Raw genomic sequence first — 25,608 nt, 5'->3', positions numbered from 1 at the left:
ACGACCGTCTCCGTGTATTAAACGTTAAATATCACTGCCCGCGTGTGCCGTCTGTAGCAGCCTGTTCCTATGAGAATGTGTAATAACAGCCCACACACAGTGATATGGCACAATGTCCACTTTCACTGTCTGTCCGGTGGGCCGTGCTCCACCTAGCAAAGTTTCAAGGCTGCAAAGTTTGTAAATAATAATAATGAAAAAATTAAAAAAAACCACTGTACTAAAATCCTCTCCCTTTTTTTTTTTTCTTTCCTTCTGCAGGAAATGACCTAGAGGCCTTACAAATACATTGTGCTCATTTTTCCTCCAGAACACCATCCAGAGAGAGCTGAATCTGGGAGCTGCACTTGTTTCCGCTGTAACTAACTACCTCAACAAACCCAGAGGACAGGGGAGGGGAACTTCCAGCAGCAAATCTGTGACTTCACACTGTCAAGAACGCAGTATTAGAAGCACTTCAGTTCAGGGCAGACTGGATCTGCTGGACCGTAACATTTAAACTTTATATTATTTTTGATTTTTTTTTGTTTTTCCCCTCCCACCCAAGAGGCCACGGATTGCTTCGTACCAGCTGTTGATCAGTGGTTTGGTTGTTTGCGTTGTTGTTGTTGTTTGTTCTTCTTGTTTTTGGAATCCATCTATATTATTTCCATTTAAAGGATTATATTTTTTTTTTTTCCTTTCCCTTTCACTCCCCCGGTTTTAAGTTTTTTTTTTTTTTTTTTTTTTTTTATATATTTCCTTCTTTTTTTTTTCACCTGTCTGGTGACGAGAAGGGTTAACAGGACCGGAGCCCTTCCTAACATCACATGTAGACAATTCAGCTGGCTTCCAAACTACAAGTTGTGATCTGCAGCTGGGCTGCACAGAATACTGAAAACCCCTAAGTCAGCATATCTGCTGCCTCTCGCTCTCTCCCCCCCGATACAGATTACACAGCCTGCCTCTTGGCAATGCCTTTTACGAGACCTATGTATGCTGCCCTCCTGTACTATTTGACATAGCCAGCTTCATCGAAGGCGGAGATTGGAGGCCCGGCCCGGCAAGCTTAGGGGGCGCCCGTGGCTATTAGGTCACCTATGTATTGCTGTAGTGCGCAGGAAAGTAAAATGGACTACAAGAGGCGGTTTTTGCTTGGCGGGTCCAAGCAGAAGGGGCAGCAACACCAGCAGTACCAGATGCCTGAGCTCAGCCGGACTCTGAGCGCACCCTTGGCCTCAATAACCCCTTTGGGTTCTTCAGCGAACACGGGCAACTGCCCCCACCCTGCAGCCCACACTACCCCCATCGCGGACATCCAGCAGGGTATCTCCAAGTATTTGGATGCGCTCAACGTTTTCTGCCGCGCCAGCACTTTCCTGACGGACCTTTTCAGCAGCGTTTTCCGCAACTCGCACTACTCGAAGGCAGCTATGCAACTCAAAGACGTGCAGGATCACGTCATGGAGGCTGCCAGCCGTCTCACCGCAGCAATAAAACCAGAGATAGCAAAAATGCTGATGGAGCTGAGTGCCGGGGCCGCCAACTTTAAAGACCAGAACGAGTTCAGCCTACAGGACATAGAGGTCAGTTCATTGTGTTGCTATAGTTGGCTAATGGCCGTATTATTGATGATGTAGACGTAGGAGAGGGTTGTGTTTATCAGAGGGCTGCTTTTTGTTGGGGCGTTGGCTTATTAAGAGTGGGCGTTGGGGATGAGACTTAGCATAGCCTCGCCCCCTCTTGTAATCTGATTGGTGGGAGGAAGGTGCCATTTGCCAATCAGTACGCTACTGTGGCTACAGGATGCTGCCCATCCGTAGCACCGGGGGATGCAGGAACCTCTGTCTACCTCTCCACCATCGGATACTCTATAGCAGGGGTCTTCAAACTTGGCCATCCAGCTGCTGTGGAACTACACATCCCAGCATGCACTGCCACCTTTTTGATATAACAGCATGCTAAAACTATGTGCAGTGCATGCTGGGATGTGTAGTTCCACAGCATCTGGAGGGCCAAGTTTGAAGACCCTTGCTCTATAGTGTGCAGGGGGAGGGGAAAAGACCCTGGATCCGCCACCATGTTGGGGGTAGTTTCCCTACTTCCTAAAATTTTATGCAAGTTCAATTAGTTCAGATGGACACAATGTGCCGTATTGGCGTGTTGCATCCAGCAGCATCACACGTTTTATCTCGCACCTCATAGACGTGCGCAGGATCGTCAGGGGAATCCTAACTGGCCGATATGAGCGCAGACATGGCACATTGCTAGTGATTGAATGGGTGTGGTATGGCCGACAGTGCGAAGGTCGACAGGTTCTTAATGTCGACAGTCAGAAGGTCAACGTGGTCATTACGTCAAACAACTAATTTATAGACATAGGTTTAGGTTGACAAGGTAAAATGGTTGACACACTCAAAAGGTTGACAGTCGACATGTCGATATTTGGTTTTTCGGTTATTTTAGCCTAACCCTAAAAATCATTAAAAAAAAAAAAAAAATACGGCGGTATTTTTGTGCCAACATGGAAAATGAGGATATTTGGAATGTCTGCTATTTAACCATGTCGACGTAAATACATGTCTAGTAGAGAGATTTGTGGCCAACCTAATGACCATATCGACCTTCTTGCTATCGGCATTAAGAACCTGTCGACCTTCTAAATATTGCCCACCTTCATGTCGACTGGAGTCCATCAGTTTTTCATTGCAGATATATTGTGGTTTGCGCAAAATCCATGGAGCCAGTTGTCCAATTTGTGGGCTTACCCTCATGCAGCTGTTCAAATGACTTTATATATATATATATATATATATATATATATATATATATATATATATATATATATATATATGGGATGTGCAGGCTCGGATAGGTTCGAGTTTGCACGTGGAGTTCGGATTTTTCCCTCCAAAAAAACGGAACTCAGAACGAGGCAAAACGTCATCTTACATGGACGAACATCATCATTCCTATATATAATTGTATATGTGTGTGTGTATATATATCTATCTCTTCCTGCAATGCTTTTTCAGCAATGCCTTTATATCATCTGGCAGAGCTGTAGATTTCAGTTAATTTAGGATAAGGCACATACGGTACTAGCCCTTTGTATATAGTTGTATCTCTGTCATATATTCCAGGGCGATGATCTATAAATAGACTGCTAATTATATAAATGCACTGCTGAAGAACTGAGACAGCAATTAGTAAGGTAAAACAATGTGTTTGCTATAAATTGCAGGAAGATCTTTACAAGCTAATTAGTCGGCACTTAAACCTGGTAAATAATTGCCTGACTGTTCATATTTACGACGAGTGCTATCTTAGTCCCCGTAGCTGATGCTGCTGCGTCATTGTAACTGTGATTAAACCTGTGTGCTCAGAAATCCGCTTACTGAGAACGCAGTGTACTGGTCAGAGCCTGAAGCTACAGTAACGTAGATCTGCAGCATTAACACACTAAGGGGTCTATTTATCATTAAGGATTTGCAGCATATTCCCCGAGAACACCCGCAAATATTTTGAATCACCCTAATGTATGAAGACAGAACCGCGGCACATATCTCCCAGTATATGCTACATTTTCAACAGCGTTATTCTAGGATGCGTACACAAGCGCTACAGTATCTCCACCAATAGTTCCGGAAGCTGCTGGGCACAGAGTTGTCCAAACTCAGGGAGTAGATAGTATAAATGAAGGTATTGTGTCCAGCGCTAACCTTGTATATTTCTAATGGGTGTGGATAATTAATATATATATATATATATATATATATATATATATATATATATTATACGGTACAATAGTCAAGTGTGATGATGCCAATATGTGTAAAACCAGTGGGTATTCACGTTCACCAGGACACCTTTAAGGAGGAGGGGCAGATGGACACGCCCACTGACTCTTATTGGAGGACCAATGTACATAAACCGCATTGAGAGCAGCATGTGTTAACTTGAAAAAAGGCCGACAGGCTGAAACGCGTTGTGCTTGACACGTGAATCATACAGTAACCCAGCATACCAGCAAGCACCCGGGCAGCAGCAGCAAACCGCCGGCGCACGTACATATCGTGCACGCGGACATCCATCTTGGCAGACAGGCACCCTGGAGGAGGAGTGGCGACCGGAAGCCGTGCATGGAGGCGTTTGAAGACGCTGCACGAGCGGGACGCCACTCTGCCCACGGTAAGGACAGGAGTGCGGACGCCGCCCCTGTCTGATACTAACATCAGCTCGCACACCACCTTGTACTACCACTGAGGGAACGTATGATACTCTTATACGGCAGGTCAGCCCTATTTGAGGGTATACCTACACCCTGCACTATCCTACATGGGACAGGCTCCATACTGAGCCACGCATACTGAATTGCAATTACCATCACAGCCACAAGGGTTGTCACATTGATGATAATAGGGAGATGTAGGCACACAGTGCTATACGGAAAGGGACCCCCTCTAGGGGTCTCCTTATGTAATCTGCACCCCACACACAAGGTGTAACAATACACCTGCATTCAGAGACATTCCCTACTCCATAGGGATATTACCCAGTTTGGCTAAAGGGATACATAGACACCCATTGGTGTCCTACGGAAAGGGGCACCCTAAAGGAGCTCTTACTTACCCATAAGAGCCAGTGTCTTTCACGAATTGCTACTATTATTCCCACAGGAGTATTGTGACTACTTTTAACAACATCCCTTTTATCCCAATAAATACCCACTGTTTTTACACCTATTTGCATCGTCACACTTGACTATTGTACCGTGTGTGTGTATGTATATATATATATATAATATTAATTTATAGACACCCATAGACATATATAAGGTTAGCGCTGGACGCAATACCTTAATTTATACATTTTCAACAGCAGCAGCAATGCGAGGCATTCCAGGGCTTGGCCCCCACAGCTTACCCCATCTGAAGGTGGCATTGTGCTGCTGTAGCCTATGGGCGACTATTTGCAAAAATTACTGGGAGACGGTTCTTCCAGAACGCTCCCTGGCAATGGCCGCTGCGCAGGAGTGAAGAGACTGATGCGGTCACTTCCCTCCGAGCACATCACAGGGACTGGCTCATTTTGGGGTCCCTGCCGCGTGCTATTTAATACATCTCTGGGCGGTATAGTGGCATCAAGCAATGCTGTTTTGGGCGCTATTATTGCTCTCAGATCGCATTGCGAATGTGATTTATTGATAAATGGGCTCCTAAAACCTGTAGCAATTTCTTTTAGATGGCACAAGATTACACTTGCTCCCTGCAAAGCAGAATGCATGCCGTCAGCTAGACCCCAGCATTACTAGGGTTAATAGCATGGCAGACAAGGTGATTTCGGGAAGCATCACTTCCTGTTTCCATCTTCGGAGACCAGGATGTTTCACAGCTGTTTCCATGGAACATAATCTGCTGCCGGAAGCACCAGGATTGCTTTGTTTCTGTGGGTCTTATTGGATAGCGACATCCTGATAATAGACATTATTCCTAGAGATAACGTTTATACACCCTCTGTATGTAGTGTTCAGGTTTTTAACAGTGAGAAGAAGGGAAATGATTTTATTAAAGTAAACCTGCTATTGGATGGATACGTGGCAGATCCTGTGACTCGTTGTTTAAGTATTACATGTAGGATTTATGTAGTGCCTGCATAGTCTATATTGCTGTACAAAAGGACTTTACATGGGAAGTTACAAAGGATCAAAGCAAAAATACACTGAGACATGTGGATCTATTACAGGTAGACCTACAAAAAGTCTCCTAGGCCTGTACAGATTTATTGTATTTGTTTTAAAAACTCCTATGTTAAAGTTATTGGTAGACTTATTGCGTGGTTGATTAGTTTTAATAGATAACAAGCAGAAATATATAGACTAGAATACAGTTTTCTTTTTTTTTTTTTGGTTCAAGAGAGTCCTGATTTGAAGGGGTATTGACCAAGAACCTCTTAACTTGCTGGGGTAGACCGAAGCGCGTGTAACCGTGATTTGGAGGGGGCGTGTCTTTCCCATGCCACTCCCCTGTACCACATCCGCATCCTCTCTGCTGCCGTGACCCCTTTCACGATTACCTGCACAAACGCTTTTCTCTTGCAAACACCTGTCCTCCCAGGCTCCCGCGCACCTCACCCTATAGGGATAGTCTGCGAATAACCCTAAATCCCAATTATTCATTCTGATTGGCTGCTAGGCTGACCTCGAGGACGACGGGAAATGTGCTATGTGCTTCGCAGCCTTGCATAAAGTAGTTAGGGGTAACTTATACAGACATAGGTGTGAAAGTTCCTGTTGTTAGAAGTTGAGGTTTCAATGGGCAGCCAGGTTTGAGTCACTTGTTTTATGAGTAACGTTTGAGTGCTGGGTATGTGTATTTGGCAGCAGGGTAGAGTGTGATATTCCAGGTCTGCACATGAGTGTTCTCTCTGTGCAATAAAGGCAGGTCCAAGGGTTTCCTATTAATGATATCACTGTTTCCTCTTCGCTTTCTGTTCACTAATCCAGTCTGCTATATTTGCAGTACTATGGTAGAGAGACTACCTAATATATAGTATGTTATGCACAGTTGCGTAGTGGTTAGCATTACTACATCCCAGCCCTGAGGACAGGAGTTCAGTTCCAGGCGAAGGGTGCATGTGTGGAGTTTGTATGTTCTCCCCAATGTTTGCCTGGATTTCCTCCAGTTTCTCCCAAACTCATATTGGCTTCTGAGAAAATATATAACCCTAAAGTGTATGTGTCCCCATGTGATAGGGGATATAGATTGTAAGCTCTAGGGACTGATGTGAATGACTGAAATTCTCTGTAAAGCACAGCGTAATGTATGTGCGCTATATAAATCACTAGTAATAAATATTAAATATACAGGCAGACACCAGTTTTGGCTGCTTATATCCGCACCTTGTCCTTCCCCAGAGCTAGCTTTCATTTCAGGGCTAATTATAGCTGTGGTAGAGTATTCACCGGGAGCAATAGGCAGCTCATAAGAATATAACTGGTCTTCCTCCACCATGACAGTACTCCTCAGATCTGGGCAGCTAGCGATGCTCCAGCTGTACAACTACAGGCTACCCCAGCAATATGACATAACCATTGCACGGCCTCAATCCAATGAACTGCCCCCTCCCATGCCACACAAGCAAACGGCATCACAATCCGACCCCAAACTTGCGGCCCTATGGATTTTTGTACGCATAGGTATGCAAACAAAAATCTTTGCATCTTGGCAGTTCTGTAAGTGCGGCATATAGCGGCACTTACTCGCGAGGGCGAGAACGCCAGTTCTCCAGCTGCTGTATAAAAGGGCATTCCTCCCTAAATTCCTGCAAAATGAGTTTCCGCATGATTACAGCAGCGCCATTTAAGCAATGTCTGATCCCCCTGAACGTCGCCGCGTATCTCAGCCGATTTAGAGTGGCAAGTTTTCCTGTGCGATGCAAGGCAAAACCTGCGAGATGGATGGGCGCAATGTGCTGTTCGGAAACAGCACATCTCTCCCTTTGTGTTGAATTGCACCCCCACCCACCACCTTTTGGTATTATAGGTTCTTAAAGCAGTTTAGTCCTTTAAAATTCCATCTACTCTTAGTTACTCAGACACGGCAATGCGCGTCACGTGCTGTAACATTAGACGCCTGGGTGGATTTCCACCACAGAACTCTAGTGTACAATTGAATATTAATACGGAGGCAACTTTATAAATGGTTGTAGAATATCCGCTGAAATTCCAGAAGTATTTCAGAGAACAAGCAGCAGACTCTCCAGGGGAGGGAATAAATGTATGTTGATATTCTATAGTCTCTGCTGGAGATCCCTGATGAAACTCTAGCAGTGCAGGCTGCCAGTTCTCATAATTCCTTTTATTCATGTCCTTTTTTTTTTTTTACTGCCAGCACAAGACATGACGCTCAGTTGTGTGACAGGCCATGCTTCTGCCTGTGTTAAAGAAGACGTCAAGGGACTAAAATAGAACTCCTATTTCCTCCCCATCCGAAGCCAGCTGCCTGACGCTGGCGCTCCAAAGCGTCTTTGTTTGCACTGCCAGTAATAGATCTCAGTCCTTCCTTTTCTCGCTGTGCACTTTTTTTTTTCCGTCGATTCTGGAAATTCACATTTTTACAACTACGAAGCCAAAGAGTGTTTTTTTTTAAAATGATTATTATTTATTTTTAGAGATGTCGCATTGTGAGGATAGACTCGGAGCTGTTGTAACCAGTTTTGTTAGAGGATAGAATGACCTAGATAGGACGGGGGAACCTTCAGCTCTCGGCAGGAAAGATGTAGGGCCGCAAAGGGTTACTCATCCCCATATTAGGCCTTAGGTCTATGAAGACAAAGGTGTGATATGTGAGCGCTGACAAGCATACTGTACAGATTGTCACTGTATAACTCAACTCCGCGATGTCCTGGAAAATATTACACAGCTCGCCCCGGGGGCCACGGCTACGCGTTTGCTATATCTTTATAGCAGTACTTCATTTGCATCTTCCAAATATTTTAGGTATTCTCCTTCTAGCATAAAAAGTGCATTGTATGATTTTAATCGTCTGGTTTCCCTTGCAGCCTAGAACACCGCTCCAAAGAACACAACTAGGCTAGATACTGTATTACTTTTGTAATAGTGGGCAGTAACTAAAGAGGGGAAAGTTGGTGGGATCCCTATTGCCGTGCTGTGCTGCTATTACGCCATTTGATCATTAGGATAAGACCGTAGAAGCGTCACTATAGGCTTATTACGAATATAATCAGATTATACCTGTGCAGGGCTGTCGCCCTCCTGTGTCCCCCTGTCAGTCTGCAGATTGCTTGCTGTCCCTCTCTAACCACCTTCCTGACTGACCACTGTTTGTTCTTCTCTCCCCAGGTGCTCGGCCGCTGTTTCTTGACTGTAATGCAGGTTCATTTTCAGTTCTTGTCTCAAGCGTTACAGAAGGTGCAGCCTGTGGCTCATTCATGCTTTGCCGAAGCGATAGCACAAGAGCGCAAGAACGCTCCCGGGTCAGGTGACCTGAGCCCGACAAGAGAGCTGGACGATGCCGTGAGGTCTTGGAGAGGAGCCACCGAGGTGAGTAAGCCCGGTCCTGATTTCACGTTTCCCTGGCGTGCCTATGTGCTGCCCGACCGCCACCAGTGACTCGTGGCACTGCGGACAGGCAGGGTGTGTAACGTGTGGGGCTGCACACGCTGTTGTGAGTCGTGCCACTTAATCTGTGGAGTTTGCAAATCTTCTAATACTTTCATCATTCTGCATAGGGCAAGGTGTTAATTATTCAAGGGTGGCAAATCAATTGTTTGTACCTCCCATAGCGCCTGTCTATACTGCACGGGACCTATTCAGTCGTATTGCGCGACCAGCCCGAGGCTGCTCGTACCTTTTGTAGGTGAGAGCAGAAATCCGCGTAGAGTAGTGCTTTGGGGCTGGTCGCGAGCTCCTGACAAGCACATGAGAAGCTAATCCCGCCCGAAAAGGGTCGCACATACAAAAGAATAGCTCCCGAGCAGTTTAGACGGGAACTACCGGAGGATACAGACAATTGAATCGCCTCCAAAGGGTGAAATCTGTATTTAAATGAAAATCCTAGAAGTAGCGCAGAGAAAGCTCCTGCCCCCAATACACCATCGTGATTTATCTGAGCCAAAGGGTCACAGGCTGAGATTCGTGTCAAAAGCAGAACACAGGAAGCACAACATAATCTTGTTTTGTTCCATTTATCTTCAAAGGAGTAAAAGAAACACAGCCAAATCCCTGTTGTTGGATTGGTCTTTATAAGTTTGTCATCAGTGGCCAGTACGGGTTCTGTAAGCAGCTGCATTAGATCCTGTACGGTCTTTGGTTTCTCACGGACCTTCAGCCTTATGTAGTTTGGTTTACGAGCCCGCAACTCCGTTCCTAGGGAGCCGATAGTCTGAATCCACAAAAGGGCAAAGTGACGAATGCAGAGTCGGTTGCGAAAAGCTCTGAGCCATATGCATGGACACACAAGCAATGATGGACAAACCTGTCAGCCAATCACAAACGGTCACTAGTTATGGTGGCTGGCCTCCTGATTGGTCCGTTTGAGCCCGCCCCTGACTCCCACTAAAAATACGGCTTTCTTAGATGACGTGTCTGGATCCCGTTCTGCATGTGTAGTGTTCATCCTAGCACCCTGCACCTAGGGCAGGCCGTAATGGCAGAATTGTGCTAGCCTGAACAGGCGCGTATGCGCGCGTCTATTTCCTGGTCACGCGCAGAGCGATTTTGCGCAAGCTTCACTACATAAACTAGTGCAGGGTCCACGCTGCATCAGCCGCAGTCTCCATGTCATCCAGTGACTGCTCGTGTTCTTTTCTTCTCTCAGATATTTTTCTATTCTTTTGTTTGCGACTCAACCCTGCTATTATATCGTTACGTTAAGTATGTAATTATGTGGATTATGTATGTTCCACACTGTACAAATAACACCGAGGGACACGTAGGCCCCGGGGGGCCAGATGTTGAGGCTTTGTAGAGGTAGCGCCTCCTGCAAATGACCTGGTGATTCTGTCAGACTTTTCCCACTGCCCAGGAGGTGTGTGGCGGAGGAGCTGCCAGCTGCTGCTGTAACTGGTCCATACTGGTGCCATTTATTAATGTTTGCGTGGACCTCTGTGTATTGTTCTGTCCTTTACAGTAGAACACACATCCGTCCACATACTGACCTTTCATTTAATTGGAGCTCTTGTCTAGTGTGGGAGAGCAGGCTGGTGCCAGCGTGGATGGTGGCAGGATGCTTGTCACAATATGCCTCTTGTCTTCTCGCAAGGATTTATTTATAGTGTGTGTAGAGGGGATTCCAATTCACCCGTCAGGGTTGGAAATTTGCAGTGGGTAACGGAGAATTTGTTTTGCTGGCTCAAATTCTTCTGCATAGAAAAGTGCACATGAAGTCCCAGTTCCCCTAGTAATCAGACTGGATATTTCATCCCTGTAAGGGGGGGTGGGGCGGGGGGGTTAATACTGAATGTAAACATTTACTGAGCATGATTTCCATGCAGATGGTGTCTTAACAGCGGATTTATCAGCCTGTGCTGTATATAGTCCTGTGCACAGCTTTCCTCTTAGGTGCTCATATCCGTTATATGGATATATAGTGTCTGCTGGACATAAGAAGGGCAAATGTCAATTGGTGCGATGTTAACACATTTCTGGAATAAGGTTAAATGCTGCTGCTTGTGTAGTGCACTGAATTTTCACCTGTCCTGCTGTGGTGCTGGTCGTGTGGACACACAGGGGGTGGGAGAGGTACCCCCTGCCGCTGCTGAATAGAGGGATGTCTGTTTTTAGTCATTTTGTTCCTGTCTCTCTTGTTCAGCATAGCAGTCCGTGAATTGTTCATTTAGCGCTATTATCTCAGCACCCCTGTTCCGCTATGTATTCTATATGATAGTGGATGGGGGGATGCAGCCTGGATCGATAGGTGGTGGATGGGAGGGATGCGGCCTGGGGCGGTTGGTATTGGACGGGGGTATGTGGCTTGGGCTGCTTGGTAGTGGATGGTGGATGCGGCCTGGGGCGGTAGGTGGTGGATGGAGGGGATGCTACCCGGGCCACTAGGTGGTGGATGGAAGGGATGTGGCTTGGGCCTATAGGTGGTGGATGGAGGGGATGTGGCTTAGGCCGCTAGGTGGTGGTTGGAGGTGATGCGGCCCGGGCCGCTAGGTGGTGGATGGAGGGGATGTGGCTTAGGCTGCTAGGTGGTGGATGGAGGGGATGTGGCTTAGGCCGCTAGGTGGTGGTTGGAGGTGATGCGGCCCGGGCCGCTAGGTGGTGGATGGAGGGGATGCGGCCCGGGCCGCTAGGTGGTGGATGGAGGGGATGCGGCCCGTGCCGCTAGGTGGTGGATGGAGGGGATGTGGCTTAGGCCGCTAGGTGGTGGATGGAGGGGCTGTGGCTTAGGCCGCTAGGTGGTGGATGGAGGGGATGTGGCCTAGGCCGCTAGGTGGTGGATGGAGGGGCTGTGGCTTAGGCCGCTAGGTGGTGGATGGAGGGGATGTGGCTTAGGCCGCTAGGTGGTGGATGGAGGGGATGTGGCTTAGGCCGCTAGGTGGTGGATAGAGGGGATGTGGCTTAGGCCGCTAGGTGGTGGATGGAGGGGATGCGGCTAGGTGGCAGCATGTAAAACTGGATATGGGTCACAGTGTGGCACATTGAATTAGAGGTACAAGGATTGGAAACATTACATGACCGTGATGTAAAATTAGTGGAAATACAGATTGAGTCTCCCATATCCAAATATTCCAAAATACGGAATAATTTTGGCATGACTGAGATAATGAAACCTTTGATTTTTGATGGTTCAATGTGCACAAACTTAGTCTAAAGCACAAATTATTAAAAATATTGTATATTATTACCTTCAGGTTGTGTGTATAAGGTGTATATGAAACCTAAATGAACTTAATTTCTGTACACTAACTTTGCTTGAGCCACAAAATTATTGAACATATTGTATATCATTACCTGCAGGCTGTGTGTATAAGGTGTATATAATACATAAATGCATTCTGTGTGCATATTTGGGTCCCATTCCTAAGATATTTCATTATGATATGCAAATAATCCAAAATACAGAATATTCCGTTATCTAGTGATCACTCTAGCTCCGGCGGCAGGCAGGGCGCATGCACCCGAAAAGGGGGAGTGGTCATTGAAAAGGGGGCGTGTCTATAAGACACGTCCCCTTTTCGTCACACTTGGGGGCGTGCCCGGCACTTACGGACATGCTGGGCAGCCCCCAAGTGCTGCTGACAGGTAGAATAGATGCCGAGCGCATGCGTCCAGGGTCTATTCACCGGCGGTGACCGGGTCACCACACATTTCCCCACCCTCGAGACACTGCGACCCACAGGTGAAGACAGCACCCGCAGCCTGTCTTAGCGGGGCGCTGTGCGGTGAGGCCGTCCAGAAGAGGGCAGGGCGCTTTTTTGCCGTCCAGAAGGAGGGCAGGGTGCAGCGCCTCGCTAAAACAGCCTAGCGGGAACGCTAGTTATCCAAAATACCCCTGGTCCCAAGCATTTTGGATACGGGGGATAGAGGCAAACTTCTTAAGGACTAAACTTGGTTGCTTAATTGTGGTTATTACATCATATATTAGTGGTTGTAAATAGAAATGAAGTATATTGAGCTGTCATGGGCAACAGGCGGCCCTCCAAGCCTTCACCTGCAGCCCCCAATCCCTCCTGGCTATATTGTAATAGCTTGTAACACTTATTATAATTACCTGCTGATGTGCTGTTACTGATAGGGTTCTCTTTCCTTGATTAAATGTATTGTTTTCATTTTACAATTGAGATTAAGGGTAATGTGTAGCCGTTATGAAGGTTAGAGGCAGCCACACACGTTGCACCCGAAGTGTTTGCCTATCATTAGAGGGATAGATAAACCTATTTGAAAATGAAAATCATGATAGTCCATAAAGAATAGATGGAATAACTTGTATAAAGTAAAGAACCAGTAAAAGAATAGCAAAATTATAAATCTCAAACTGTCTTAAAGTGTAGGAGTAAACCCAACGCGTTTCTCCACCTTGGCAAAGCGCGCTAGTGTACCTCTCGGAAGAAAATTGCTTGGTAATACCCTTTCTAAAAGCCACTGTAGCTTCTATAGTACTTGCGTTGAAGGCATTCGTTTTATCCCAGGTTTCTGCTTAACAATTCCACTGTGATTGCCATAGTTGCATGATCAAACTAATTCACCATTTAAGCCATACCCACATAGATCGCTAAAAGCAAACGCTGCAAAATTATGGAGAGACTTACAATCCCAATTAACAATAGTGTTTTTTTGTGGGTATTCTCTGCCCCAGCTTCATAACGGACCGTAAAAACGTCATCTGGTTGTTACGCTCCCCGTTCATAAACCGCACGCGTTGTATGCAAATTCAGTCATGTATTTTCCTATCTTAACTTCAACTAGTCTTCACTGCTGGTGCCTAACCTAAGTATGTACCCTATAGCAGCAGTTCTCAACCTGGGGTACGGTCACCCCAGGGGTACTCGCTGTGACGGTCAGGGGTATGCACAAAAATGTCTGTAACGGTGGGGGAGCATGAGGCGATAATTATGGAACATCAGGAAAGCCGAGTCCCAGCATCTCCAACCCCCAGGCATCACAGTAGCACCCTGATAACCGGCAGGAAAATACAGAAACCGGAAGAAGGTGAGCCGGTGGAGTCAGTGGGCTCGATTCTACTCTGTGCGATGTGAATAGCTCCGGGAATCAGCTCCTGGAGCTATTCAATATACCGCGTAGCTAACCCCAACTAAGGATTTCTTATTGCACCACTCCGGGGATGCGAGTAGAAATCAGACAAAAGTCCCAGCGCGCGGCTGTTATCTTCCCTTAGCGCCGGGAAAACAGCATCGCGCCGGGAAGTTAGGTCGGGGAATGCCCGTTCTCGCACCTTAAACAGGGTGTTTAGTCGTGAGAACGGGCATTCTCCGACTAAACACAACGCACAATTGAATAGCTCCGGGAGCTATCTCCCGGAGCTATTTACATCGCGGGCTATTGACTCGAGCCCAGTGTGATGCTCTGGGCAATGTTCTGCTGGGAAACCTTGGGTCCTGGCTTTCATATGGATATTACTTTGACATGTACCGCCTACCTAAACATTGTTGCAAACTAAGTATACCCCTTCCTGGCAACAGTATTTCCTGATGGAAGTGGCCTCTATCAGCCTGCCACACTGTAAACATTAAGGAATGGTTTGAGGAACATGACCCGAGTTCAAGGTGTTGACTTGGCCTCCAAATGAAAGGATCTGCTGCTAATGTCTTAGTTTCGGGTTGGGTACGAGATACCGACGCCGGCATTCCGACAGGGTTAGGATACCGACACGTCGGGTAAGTATCCTAATTCCCCCCCCCCCCCCCCGTGTGCCTTAATCTAGCCGAACACTCCCTCTAGTACATAACACCACTTCTTACCGATGCCGGTGCTGGGATTCTGACTGGTGTCTGGATTCCGGCGCCGGCATTCTGAGAGCTGGCATCCCGCACGCTGGTTTATCACCTGCCTCCCCTTGGTGACAGATACCACAGGACACCATCAGAGGTCTATTTGGAGTCCATGCCTCAATGGGTCAGGACTGTTTGGGCGGCACGAGGGGGACTTGCACAATATTAGGAAGGTGGTTTTAATGTTACGGCTGATGGGCGTACAATTCATTCTATTCTTGGGTAGCGTTTTTTTTTGTAGATATTAAAGCACAATTTATATAGAACGGTGACTAAACAGTTTAGCTTGTAGCAGTTATATTCATTAAAAATGTTTTGCTTTGCAAATGTTAGAGTTAGAAATAACACAAATGGGGTACCCAGGTGTAAAATGCACCACTGGCGTACAGCAGATGGGTGTTTTGGGATTCCACAAGGTGGTGGTCTCTGGTAGGACCCTGTAATTGTAAGTGTAGGGTATGTATGGTATCACGATAATAAGGGAAAGCTAGATATATAGTTTGCGGAAGACGGGGTTATGGAAAAAATGGTTGATGTGCTATAAATGCCAAGTCCTGTCTATTCCACATTGCACACCCACCTAGACTATATTATACCCCTTTCAGACATCTCGAGATTCCCGGGAATTTGGCCTGCCTCAGCCAAATTCCCGGGTAGCCCCGTCTGCCTGAAAGGTACCTACACGGGAACACGTTCCCGGGTAGCCGCCCCTGCAATCGACCAGGGTTTTTCCCGGGAAATTAATCTGCTTCTGTCTGAATGGTGCTACCCGGGAATTTGCTACTCCCGGGCAGCACCAAGCAGCTTTTACTGATGTGTAGCTGCTGCTTTGAGCTGACAGCGCAGCGTCCTATAGGACGCTCAGCGCTGCTGCTTTGAGCTGACAGCGCAGCGTCCTATAGGACGCTCAGCGCTGCCGCTCACCACCCGCCCACACTCCCGCTGGACCACCACTACTGCCCCTATTTCCCGAACATAGCATCGGGTGATGGGGTGAGATGCTGGCTTGCTGGGGGTTCTGCCTGCCCCGGCCACTGTAGAGGTGAGAGGCGGGGAGGGCTGGGTGGGACGCTGCTGCTGCCGCAAATATGGGCGGGTGACGGCTCTTCGTGCACCTGTACCCAGCCTGTCCGACCCTGGCACCTCAACCGCTGCTCTGCTCTTCTCTGTGCCCATGATCAGTGCCAGGCAGGAGCCTTGTGTCCAGGGGCAGCCCAGCCAAAGGCCTGGGGATGGGGGCGAGCTGCCAGGGCACCCATGGGAGGTAGTTTGGGGACATGTTGGGAAGTGTTTCAAATGATGTGCACCCCCACATACACAGCATGCCAGTCACAGGGGGCACATAGTTGTGTGTGATCAGGGCCTGGCACCACTCACATCAGCTACACCTCATCTTTGTGTCCAGCAGTTGCCATGTAATCTAAAAAACCCTGCTCTTGTCTGAAAGGGGTCTACCTGGGAATTTCCTGGGTAGACGTTGTAGTCTGAAAGGGGGGGTCTCTACCAAATACCCGGGAATTTGCACAGGAGAAATTCCCGGGTCTGAGCAGGAAATTTCCCGGGTCGTATGTCTGAAAGGGGGTATTAGAGAGTGACAAATAATCACTCTGATCAGAACAGGACATTGCTGTACAGAGAGGCTAATTAAAGTATCAGCCGTATATGATCTTTGTCACTTGTACATCCTGCCGCACGTGAACAGCTGTGTGATTACAGTTGTAAGTACTGATAACTAGAGGGTGAATGGGCACAGATTAGACGGGAGTGTCTGCTTTCTGACTGCCCCCACCAGCCGCGTCATCTGTTTACTTTCTGCACAGAGAGGCTCGCAAGTATCAGTACTGTGTGCCAGGCGCCTCTGACGGGCCTGGGGGAACCGCGCCTGATCAGCGTGATCCTTTCTCCCACATCCACAGCAATTAACCTGCAGTAACACTTCTCCCTGCCATGTATCAGAGCTGTGAACTGGGGTTACAAACTCATGGTAGTGCCTGGAGTAATCGGGTTAATCTCCAAAACTAGGTCAGATCTCTCCGGCTCTGCAGCTTTTATCCAGTATGTACTACAGACTACACAAAGCAACGTATACGGCACTGTTTTATTGTGTTTACCTCGTTATCGCTGACACTTCCTGCTGTAGTACAGTGTGTAATGCTTACTGTAGAAGGGAACGTGCAGTATGGAAATCCTCGTGGTGTGTTTGTGTACCAGCATTGATTCCAGTTATAGGGCAGATCAGCTGCTCAAACGTCTTACATGATGGGCTCGGTATAGGGGAGGCGCAACTAAGCAGCGAGATGCCTTTGTTCTCGTAACCTACTGGTCACACGCTTACCCCTAATGTACTGACACAATAAATAAAGCAAATCATACAGAATATTATAAATTGTCAGAGCTCCGTGCCGTCCCTGGCACCATGCAGACTGCCCTCCCCCTCAGACAGGCCGGTGTGTCCTGGCAGCAATTCATGAGACTTGAGCTGGCAGGCCTCACTCAGAAGAAAACAAAAGACAGCAAAGTATTCCTATAATGGGGCACACTCGGACTAATCACAATGAAGTAATATTATATTGTTGACCCACTGCCTATGAGAAAGAATAAATGTGTGTGGCAAATAAAGTTATATAATAACAGCACACAGAAGAATCCTGATAACAATTAATATTATACGGATACAATATTAGAGAGGGTTTGATATTTATGTAATAAAGGTGTCCCGGCTGCCCTGGTAAATATACTAATTACAATATAATTGGTAATAGTGGCAGCTGAATAACAGTGTGTTTCTACCTTATATGAGGGCAGTAATGTAAGAGTGGATATCTCTAATATTTTGCCATTTGCCCTGGTTAGAAATAACACTGTAGACAAGAGTGTGCGTAGCAGTAATACTTGTAATATTAATTAGAGGTATAATATGAGAATAATACCTCTTGTTAACTAAGGTGATACTGTGTGGCTAGTGATACACACTGAGCGCTGTGCGGCGTCAGAGTAGGATCTATGAGCCCTAATAGATAGTTATCTCATAAGCAATTCCCTTATATGTATACTGACTGACGCACACCGTATGATGAATAGTGACACCAAATGATCTATAACTCATAATATAATTGAACAGGAGCCAATTATAGTGGAGACATACGGCTACAATTTAACAACATAATTATTTTAAAAAAGAGTGATTTTATTTTATTTCGCCTATTTATTTTATAAGTACTTAATAAAAGTTATATTTATCAATTTTCAGATGGGTCAACAATATAATATTACTTCATTGTGATTAGTCTGAGTGTGCCCCATTATAGGAATACTTTGCTGTCTTTTGTTTTCTTATGATGATTTTTTATTCCTGGGAGCACCTCCCTATATAAGGAGTATAGTTCATGTATTAATTTAAGATTTGGGAAGGACAATCAACAAAAGAGTGGTCTGTGCGGATATTTTTCTACTATTCTACAGGCCTCACTCAGACAAAGCGTCTCATTATGTTGCAGCTAATACAGCCTGGTCACTTGGCCTTTCCTCCCTATGAATGGTAAATACAGAAGCAGAGGCATCCCAAGGAAATGGTTTTTCTGGAGTTTTACGGTTTTATTTCCTCCAACCTCAGAGAGATACACGTGTCTATCCTGGGTGCCCCAGGGTCTGTTTTACAGTTGTTTAAAAACAACATTTGTGTATGAAACCATTTTCTCTTGGGAATTTAACCACTAGAGGCGATGTCCCATTGACGTTTGAATCAGAAGAAAATATGTATTCAAATACAAAGTGAAACTCTTGCAGGGTGGAATTCAATTATACCAGGGATGAGTTCCCGGAGCTATTGAATTTACCGCGCTGTTATAAAAATCCTTTATATGGTGCCACAAAGGTTCCGCAGCACCTTACAAAGCAAAACAAATGAGCAAACAAGAAAAACAGTTATTAACCGTACAAAACAATGCAGGGCAAGGACATGGAGCATACACATTGCTGCATAATTGGACGTCGGTATAGAGGAGCCTTGACGCTGGCCCGGCACTTAATCATATATTTGCAAATGTATGCAACTAATACCTCCTGAATTTCTACTATCATGTAGGATTCAAGTATTTTTGCTGATATTATTGCAGTGTGCTGGGGGGAATTTCTATTTTTTCTGTGGTTCAGAGTAAACCCCCCGTCCTTTACAAGCACCTGTGCAATGTCATTAAGCTGATGTGAGCGACCACTATACTTTTTACATTACTGCATAACACTGAAATATGCAGCAGGGCATCAGCAGGTGCTGTTTAGGGAGCTAGGAGTAAATTATAGTATACTGTAGGCAGGGGAAGGAGAAGCACGTGAGGGAGGAGGGCCCTGCTTGTGAGAGCTTACATTCTAAAGGGGAGGGGCAGACAGACAGAGGCGACACAGATGGGGTAGATGGTGAGGAAGGAGCATATGGAGCAGTGGGTTAGGATATGTGCTGAGGAATGTGCATGTTTTAAAATGACCTGATGTGTCAAACTTAAGTTCTTTATTCATCTGCCTCTATAACAAGAATTTTATTATATTTGTGTTATTTACAGGAGAAAAGTATAAAAAAAAAAGTTGTAGCACTTTCGTTTTTGTTTTATATCATCTAAATACATCCAAAAAAATTGCAGATATGGCACTGCCCCGCCATCCTAATAGTAACTGGGTGCTATGCCATGCTCCTGTGAGTGGGTGCTTCTCACATGCTAGACACACCCACAATGAGGTGCAGCCATGCCCAACATGCTGTGGCCACACCCCCTACAGGGGGCCCTCGGGAAGTTGCTGTACCGGGGCCCAGGAGTTCTCTTGGCAGCCTGGGGAAGGGGGGGGGGGGGACACAAAGTAGGTAAAGGGGTTGAAGTAAAGGGCATGGCGTGGATGAGAGAATAAGGGGGATTGAAACTGGACTGGAAGCTGTGTGATATAGAGAGAGTGTAGATAAATGTAGCTAAATGATAAACAGGTAAAAGAACAGTTGTGCTAAATGTATGAGCACAGCTACAAAAGTGAGTAGCGGGTGCAGGAATTGGTTACTAAAATAAAGAATGTTAAGAGGATAGATGTGAAGCAATGGAAAATGGCAATACATACAGGATTTTCAGTATTATGAAGGCAAAAATGACATTGTACGAAACTGATTTAGTGAAAGGTGTCTTGAACAACAAAATCAATCCATAAGAGCAGTACAAAATCAAAATCAATCCATAAGAGCAGTACAAAATCAAAATCAATCCATAAGAGCAGTACAAAATCAAAAGCAATCCATAAGAGCAGTACAAAATCAAAATCAATCCATAAGAGCAGTACAAAATCAAAAGCAATCCACAAGAGCAGTACAAAATCAATCCACAAGAGCAGTACAAAATCAATCCATAAGAGCAGTACAAAATCAAAAGCAATCCATAAGAGCAGTACAAAATCAAAAGCAATCCATAAGAGCAGTACAAAATCAATCCATATGAGTAGTATAAAATTAAAAGCAATCCATAAGAGCAGTACACAGATTGGGAAGTACTAGCAATGTCCCAGCAGGGAGTGCAGTAAGGAGATTCCTGGCTATACATACAGCAGCTGTTAGTGATGGCGAATCAGCTAACTCACATCAGTATGGCGTATGCTGTCCTCCAGTAGTTCTGGCTTTTAGGATGTTCTCCTTCAGTTGATCTCTGGCATAACTCCGTCTATGGGCCTTATTCAATTAACGGCGATATCGTCCGTTTTTTCTGTGATATCGCACTTGCGATAATTTATCGCACTTTTATAGTGAGAAACAGGAGAAGAGTTTTCTCCATCTCAGACCTGGAGAAAAATAACATTGACAATAAAAAATGTGGGGATTTCTTTCAGAACCCTTTGGACACTTCCCTCTAATGATGAATTACCACAAAAAATTTCGGAAGTTGCGTACTTTGACAAAAAATGACTGCGCAAATTTTTGGCAAAAAAAAAAACCCAGTTGAAAATGGGTTTAGAGTATTGCATCTGGTTTTTCTTGGAGGGGGAAGCGTATGGAGGCGACAAGTGTTTTAAACATCGCATGTGGCCCCATTTTCAATGGCTTTTATTTTTCACCAAAAATTTGCGCGGTCATATTTTGCCAAAGTACACAACTTAAAAAAAAATTGGGGGGGCAATTTATCATTACGGGGTGTCCAAAGGGCTCTGAAAGATCCCCACATGTTTAGGCAAAAATAGGGATTTTGCATTTTTTTTTCCTCCAGTTCTGAGATGGAGAAAACTTTTCTCCTGCTTCTCACTATAAAAGTGCGATAAATTATAGTGGGTGCAATAATATCGCCGAAAAATCGGCCGATATTATCTCGCCGCTAATTGAATACGGCCCTTAGTTATCAAATTCTAATTACACTTTGAATCTAACACTGACTATAGCAGCCTACGGCTATGCAGCCTACCTGATCACTAATAAGTATCCCTACAAACTCTGTGTGCCCGCCCATGTGCTCATCACACACTACTGTAGGTTGAGATGCAATAAAGTCTTAAGATAAATGGTGAGAGGGCCGTAGAACATCACAGATTCACAATAAATTCCTGTGTTCATTTATAGTAATGGCTGCTTATATAAAAGTCCTGGCAAATTACCGAAAACAATTTTTACAATTGCGCGGTCTGCACTTGAGGCAAAAAAACACATGTTCCCGCAACTAAACACCCGGCATTAGGCACCATAACCTGCATCTCCCCCACTTAACCGCAGGGCGCAATGGGGACAATTGAATAACTCCGGTAACTCATTTCCGCCGCTATTCAACATCGAATTTAATTGATCTATCTTGGTTACAATAATTTCAGGAGTATAGTGGTATTGTGTCCCTATATTGGTCCGATTTAGTGAAAATGTTGATGATGGTGTGGGGGGGGGGGGGAAGCACCTCTGATTTCAGATCTCACGGACATGTACCCCTTACTGTACAAATGATGAGGCTTTTCGGTTCCTGAAGAGTTACACAAGCCCATGCTGCAACGTAAGCAGAGTGCTATTACCCAGGTCCTAGAGCTCAGGCTCTGAGATACATGAATGCTGCCCACTTCTGGTCCCGGGGTAGTTATGGCATCTGCCGAGATGGTCGTGAGATCCATATTGGATTCTCCCAGGGTGCGGATTTACGCAGATATTACATACAGATTGCACTAAACCTAGAGACTGCTTTGATACACACAGTGAACCCTGTCATATTTGAGATCATCCCTGCCACATTCCAAGTTGCTGGTCTTCGTTATCAATGCGTCAACCCCCGTTACCCACATTGTGTGCCACCTCAGCTTGTTGTCCCATGTGCAGTCAGAGTGTGTGTGTGTGTACATTATTGTGTTTAGGTACACAGTAGAGGTTGGGCTGGAGATGTGTCCTGCAGGTAACGGGCCGTTGTGAAGTAACATGGCGCTCTTACATTACAGGCCACCTGCCGTCTGCGAGAGCGAGCGTGTGACGGCTCCCTGGCTGGGCTAGAAGTTCAGCAGCTCTTCTGCTCGCAAAGCTTGGCCATCCCGGAGCATCACCTCAAGGAACTGAATATGAAGATCGACATGACCTTACAGGTCAGTCCCCCGCTCTCCTCGAACGACTTGTATACGCAGCAGAACGGTTCTCCCTGTAGTCACACACATCTACTAAATACACGGCAATTTTTTGAATCTGAAAAATTTACATTTTCATTGACCACCTGAAAAGTTAAGATGGCCGGGTGGGTACGGCATCGAGCCCAATAATGCCCCGCCGTCCTATATCTTGATGATCGGCACGCCCCGTAGGTCCGGTAGGTAAATGTTTGCCGGCCATCTCAGTGTCTTGACTAACGGACCACCCTGGTGTGCCAGGGTGGAACAAGAAACCAGACTGCATTACGTATGACATCGTAGACTGTTCTGTGTAGATCTCCTGTAGACTTTGTATCGTCTCGTGTTTGTGTTGCAGGCGTATAAGATAGCGCTGGAGAGTTTAGGTCACTGTGAGTACGCCATGAAAGCCGGCTTCCACCTCAATCCCAAGGCTATTGAAGAATGTCTCAAGGTAACCACACAAATGTTCTTTTTTAAAAGGTCAAAACATCTGTCATTACGTCTAAGACAAAACGACCAGACCTGGGTGGCACAAGCAATCCCTGGAGTCATGGGCAAGGCCACAAAGCTCAAATTACGGCTTAATGCAATCTGAGCCGGCACATGTGCAGGAATCGGCAAACGCTGGCGGATTTAGGCTTCACTGCACTGTACATACACAGCGTATGTGCTTGTCAGCCATATTAGCTCTGTGTGGCTGCTTCTTATGTCTTTTCATTAATTAAATAGTATGCCTGGTGGGTATGCGGGAAGAAATACTTTCTATACCGTTAAACTGGGTACACACTAGAAGGGGAAGCCGACGGACGTAATCCTGACCGCCGGCTTCCCGACTGCTTAATCCCTGGCAAGGCAATAATGACAGGCGTCGAAATCCCGACGTCTGTCATTAGACCTTTGATCGGGAGCCCGGCATCCTGATCGAAGGTAAGCCGCAGGGGGGGGGGTTGTTAGGTTTAGAGTTCCCGGGGGACGGGACGGGGATTTGGGGTTAGGCACCCCCTTGGGAGGTTAGGGTTAGGCAACGGGGAGGGAGGGTTAGGGTTAGGCACCCCCAGGGGGAGGTTAGGGCTAGGCACCCCTCCGGGGGACTTTGGTTTAGGCAGGCTGGGAAGGGGGGGTTAGGTTTAGGCACTTAGAGGGGGTTAGGCACTTGGGGGGCTGGGAGGTTAGGGTTAGGCACCCTTAAGGGAGGGTTAGGGGGGGGAATTAGGTTAGTTAGTACTTACCTTAGGAATGATCGGGATTTCCTCCTGTGTCAGGCAGCTGCTGTCGGGATTTGAACCGCCGGCCATACTGTTTCCCACTAGAATATATGCCGTCGATCCCGCGGATCGGGACGATATATTGAGCACACCGTCTAATGTGTACCCACTACGCGCGCTCCCGTGGGTTGTTCGTCTGGTCGTTCCATTGGTCTGCATGCACAGCCGATGGAGCGACCCAGCTGCCGACACTGGCAAGGTCAGTGGTACAGGTGAACGATACATCAGGCGGTCGTTCACCGGATCATGCAGTTGTGTACTGACCGCTCAGTGTAGCGTTCATCCGTTCCATTGGGCGTCGCATTGCAGGGTCACTAAGTGTTTCCCAGCTCTACTTGTTTATCTCTGATCTATACAGTTTCTCATTTCCTGAAATGATCTAATACCTGTGATTTATGTCTTATTTTTTGATGCACTTGAATGTGAACAGCGCGCCTATTGCAATCATTGTTCAAGAAAGGAGGTTATTTGGGTGGTCTAAAGTAACATGTAGCCTGTCTGAGCATTAGAATGATAGCCCCAGCACAGTATCTCATCATCTCCAAACGCCAAGTCTGTCTGTATACACATGTGACATTGTAGTGATAAACTCAACCTGCCGCCAATCCAAACGTCTAAACTTAACCAGAAGCGCTAAGTAGTGATGCCAGAATTCGGTTTAATTATTACGGGGTGATCGTGGTGTCACACAGACCTGTTTATGCAATAAAGTTTAATATGTCCAACTTCTTAGTTTTTTAAAAGTTTTTATGGCCTTTCTAAAATCATAGATGCATCCTAAAAAGTGATCAATCTCACAGCTCACTATGGCTGGTTCAAGTCCTGATAATCCGCCTGGGCTGCAGGCGAGACTTAGGTCACTGACCGGTGTTTTCAGTCAGTCTTCCTAATCCTCTTTCGGTTGCAGAGCTAAGGATGTGCAAGGCGATTGTGCTGACCTTATGTGATTTTGCTTGAACTGTCTTTTTGTCCCATCAGGGCTGCTGTAGTGATGCAGAGGCACAACAGGCGGGAAGAAGGCAGACTCCGCCTCAGCCGATACAGTGCGAGCTCCCAACCGTGCCCGTGCAGATCGGCGCTCACTTCCTGAAAGGAACGTCGTTTAACGAGTCCGCGACAGACAATTTGAAGCTGAAAACGGTATGATCACCACCCAGTAGTTTCTGTGCAGTATGTTAAGGTAAATCCCTGTTTACTTTTAAACATGTGAAAACATCCTCATTTTTGTAGCATACAATGCTGCAGCTGGTCAAAGAAGCTGACGGGCATAACGGGATGACTGACAGAGACGAAACAGTGGTGACCGAAGTTCTCAATCAAGTGTGTCCTTCCACGTGGCGGGGGGCTTGTAAAACTGCAGTGCAGTTGCTTTTCGGCCAGGCTGGTCTGGTAAGTCAGAGTATAATGTAATCATTACCATATGTATTGTTACATCAATCATTAGTCAGTGGTGGTATTCTCTACCGTTCTCTCCTGATTGGCTCAGGGCAAATGTTTGAGAACACTTTCACATCCGGCGATGAAAACGCAGGGTCAGATTTAATGAATCCTGTTACTTCTGAACTTGTGGCTTAGGCTTAAATAGACTCTGCTTGAGTCCGGAGACCATGTTTTACTCAGTTAACTATCTCACAAGGCAAGATAGTTCAATTATGGCCACAGTTCGTACATAGCCTATGGTGGTATAGCCTATAATCAGTAGACGCACATACGTAGCTATGGTGGTGTAGCCTATAATCAGGAGACGCACATACGTAGCTATGGTGGTGTAGCCTATAATCAGGAGATGCACATACGT

The 25,608-nt window shown here is 46.1% G+C and overlaps 1 protein-coding gene across 1 annotated transcript in view; it reads left to right on the top strand.

The window, feature by feature from the left end:
• GARRE1 (granule associated Rac and RHOG effector 1) overlaps positions 1-25,608 on the top strand; it is a 76,637-nt gene that overhangs the window by 32,875 nt on the left and 18,154 nt on the right. The window contains exons 2-7 of the mRNA XM_088451099.1: positions 262-1,565; positions 8,843-9,043; positions 22,384-22,524; positions 22,901-22,996; positions 24,789-24,950; positions 25,041-25,199. Of these exons, the coding sequence (XP_088307225.1) occupies positions 1,080-1,565; positions 8,843-9,043; positions 22,384-22,524; positions 22,901-22,996; positions 24,789-24,950; positions 25,041-25,199 (1,245 nt within the window). The 5' untranslated portion in view covers positions 262-1,079. The remainder of the gene's footprint in view (positions 1-261; positions 1,566-8,842; positions 9,044-22,383; positions 22,525-22,900; positions 22,997-24,788; positions 24,951-25,040; positions 25,200-25,608) is intronic.

The sequence above is a fragment of the Taudactylus pleione genome, unplaced genomic scaffold (genome assembly GCF_031769625.1).
Source record: "Taudactylus pleione unplaced genomic scaffold, aTauple2 ptg000537l, whole genome shotgun sequence".
Classification (NCBI taxonomy): Eukaryota; Metazoa; Chordata; class Amphibia; order Anura; family Myobatrachidae; genus Taudactylus; species Taudactylus pleione.
Note: the sequence above shows the minus strand (reverse complement) of the source record. Positions and strands in the feature narration are given on the sequence as shown.